General features: G+C 36.2%; 1 protein-coding gene across 1 annotated transcript; it reads right to left on the reverse strand.

Moving 5' to 3' along the window:
• Positions 1-248: 248 nt before the first annotated feature.
• Positions 249-2,904, reverse strand: LOC140882920 (V-type proton ATPase subunit c''2-like). The gene is made up of 4 exons (XM_073289183.1): positions 2,731-2,904; positions 2,577-2,654; positions 811-981; positions 249-651 (listed from the first exon to the last, which is right to left on the reverse strand). Exons 1-4 carry the CDS (start codon positions 2,841-2,843, stop codon positions 483-485), a joined length of 531 nt encoding a protein of 176 aa, XP_073145284.1. The 5' UTR covers positions 2,844-2,904; the 3' UTR covers positions 249-482.
• Positions 2,905-3,170: the final 266 nt, after the last annotated feature.

The following is a 3,170-nucleotide window of genomic DNA, read 5'->3' on the forward strand; positions in this document are numbered from 1 at the left end:
TACAAAATTATCTTTCAATTTTATTTTAAAAAACTTTTTTCAAAAATACATTAAAGATAATTATATAATTTCAAGTGCAACGTATAACACAAAATGTATATATTTCTGACAGCAGAGAGAGAACAAGGACTGCGCCTTGCGCGACATATTTGATTATCATGCGATTTAGACTAGTTAATGCTTGTACAAACAGCTAGAACACACGCCTTGGACAGGATCAAATCATGGAATATAAATTCATATCAAACTATGTTGAAATCCGGAGAAAAGTTTATTTAATGGGATTAAATTACATACAGAACCGAGAGGTTATATATCAGGGATTCTGTTATTTTTCTTGTTTTTTTCCTTTCTTCTGCCAATTTTACGTCATTTTAAGGTTACATGACAGATACAAAAAATGGTAGATTTGCATTAGAAAATTGCAAAACATTACACATACCAAACAGCGGTGAACACACGGACGAGATGAATGTTAGAAGTCATGCCTTAGATGGCCATGTTGCTTGAGCTGACATGATAATGCCAACAATAACGCCGAATAATCCAAGTGCACTGCCAAATATCTCAATAACAAGGATTTTGACGAAAAGAGACGAGTTTTGGGCATCAGATAACGCACAGCTACTTCCGATGATTCCGACACATAACCTTCGTTGAAGTAAGAGAAAGGAACCCAAAACAAAGTAAGACATAACATCAGTGGATTAGGCTTCAAACAATGTTGATTCTTTCAATAACCTACAAGCCAACACGAGGAAAAAAAAACCTACAAGCCAACAGAACGGAAGACAAAAAAATAGTACTCACCCGCAGACAAGGTTTGCAAAACCCACAATTATTCCAGATGCAAATATAGCATAGCCAGCTCTAAGGGACTCTGGCTCATAAATCTTAGAAGACGGTACACTCTCCAACTTGGTCTGAAGAATTATAGCAACAATGACTCCATATATGGCAACAGCTTCACAGAAAATCACACTGAAAGAATAATTATGCTCAAATGACTTGGTAGCAGTCCGCAATTCAAACCAAATACCAAGAAGTATTACCGTCCAGAAATTTCAATAAATATAAACAGATGAAGGGATGGACACAGCTTAATTATACTGTTAGTGCAAAAAACGAATAGACAATACTGAAAAATATATGGAGCAGTAATAATGGGACATGGTTAAACAGGACAGTAAAACATAACTTAGGAAATCAAATTTCAGTCATCAATAACGTGAAATGGCCATTCAGATGGATCTGTCAAAGACCATAGTCACATTTCTTGTTAAAGAATTTGCATAAATCTCGTCAGATAACCTTGATTCATTCCAGTATTAGGTATGGCACTTGAAATATAGATGCATATGTATTAAAATCCAACTCTTGTAGTTGCTAAAGATATGACCAGCTTGAGTGAGCACAAAATTCTAGAACATCTGACAACATAAGATCACGTGCATGCAAAAAATTCTACAAAAGCACACCGGCTCGGTTACAATCCAACCCCTACCAATTGTGATTATGTGGCGATACATAAATTTGAAAGTCTATCACAACCTATTCACCATTTAAGGGTTTTATTTAGGGATTTGGTCCTGCGGTTGGTGTTTTCTGTTGATATGAAGTCAAAGCGGAATGGATGATTTTCAGAAAGATCTAAAACAGGTTCTACATTGATCTATTCACATCATCTAATGGATTAACGAACGTGCATTGAATGAAAGTCATGCAAAGCAAACTTCTACGGCTATGGCTTATCAGCATCTCAAGAGTTCGACAGTGTTGTGAATCTTATGATCACATGTTGGTTCCATAAATAATTACAGAATACTTAGAATGAAGTTTTTCATTGGATAAATTCGAACACCTTGAGACCTTTTACATTCGAGACAAAGTGGTATATTTCCAGAGGAAATTATTTTTCAAAAGGATCATATCTCTAGTTTTACTTAAATAAACAAAAAAGATTCCTTAAAATTTGTAAAACTTCATGAGAGAGGTTGGTGCAAAGGCAAGCACAATAATATATTATATTCCCATTATTCTCGTTACAATCATTTGATGATTTTTATTAGTTACCCTGAGCCCTGGCATCCTAACAAAAGGCCAGCTCCCGATGTTATGCTATTGGATTTGGAACATTTTAATTGGCAATGGAATCTCATTCGTACTTCGACGAAAGGCGAAAACTAGCTCATAAAAGGATTGAATCTTGCCCACCTCATATGATAGAAAACTCCAGGATATAAAGACAAAACTCTAAAACTTTCACTGGTGTCTACAAATAAACATATAAGAGCTAGGTTGATTCAATATTAACACCTCCTCTTGCACTAAAAACAAATGATCTGGGAATTGATGAGGTAAGGTCAGATTCAAAATCTATTTGCTTCAAATCACAATTTTTATTAAGCTCGCATTGAAGAATCAAACAAGCAACAGAACAATACACAACAATCATAAGAAATCGAGCACACGCAGAGTGAATTAATGTAGCATTTGCAAATAAATAAAATTAATCTTAAATCATGGCCACATAGTTCAAGAAAATCGGAGAAGCGACAACTACAAGAACCAAGTACCTGATTAGGTTTTTCGAAGTAATGCGAGGGGCCTTGATGGCAGCACCTATTAAGCTACTGCCAGTTATGTATATTCCCCTGTACAATTTCAACAGCTCAACGACGAAGCACAGAAATCGAATCAAAGAAGCGAAAACCACATTTGAGAAAATACCAGGCGGCGCCGAGGACGGAGACGCCTATGGAGATGGCGATTCCCACGGCGGAGAACGTGTAAGGAGAGATCTGAACCAGAGCCCGCGACCATGAACTAGATGACGTCACCATCGTGCTGTACAGCAAAGCTTCCCCAATCCTCTCTCCCCCCTTATTTGTTTGGAAAGAAAAGATTAGAAGAATCAGTTCTTTTTCAGCCTTACTCCAAAAGTAGGGCCTCAATAAGCCCATTATTTAAGCCTTCCTCAGCCTACCATTGTAAAATGGGCCTAGGAGGCCAATCTAAGAATTTTTATTTTGATTCTCGCCATTTGAATTAAATTTTATTTATTAGAAAAACGTTTTACTAAAATATTTGACTAATACAACCACTTGTACAACCTCAATTCAGGAAAGACTTAACATTGCTTAACTCAAACTCCTAGGACTTAATACATA

This window comes from Henckelia pumila, chromosome 2 (assembly GCF_033568475.1).
Source record: "Henckelia pumila isolate YLH828 chromosome 2, ASM3356847v2, whole genome shotgun sequence".
Lineage (NCBI taxonomy): Eukaryota > Viridiplantae > Streptophyta > Magnoliopsida > Lamiales > Gesneriaceae > Henckelia > Henckelia pumila.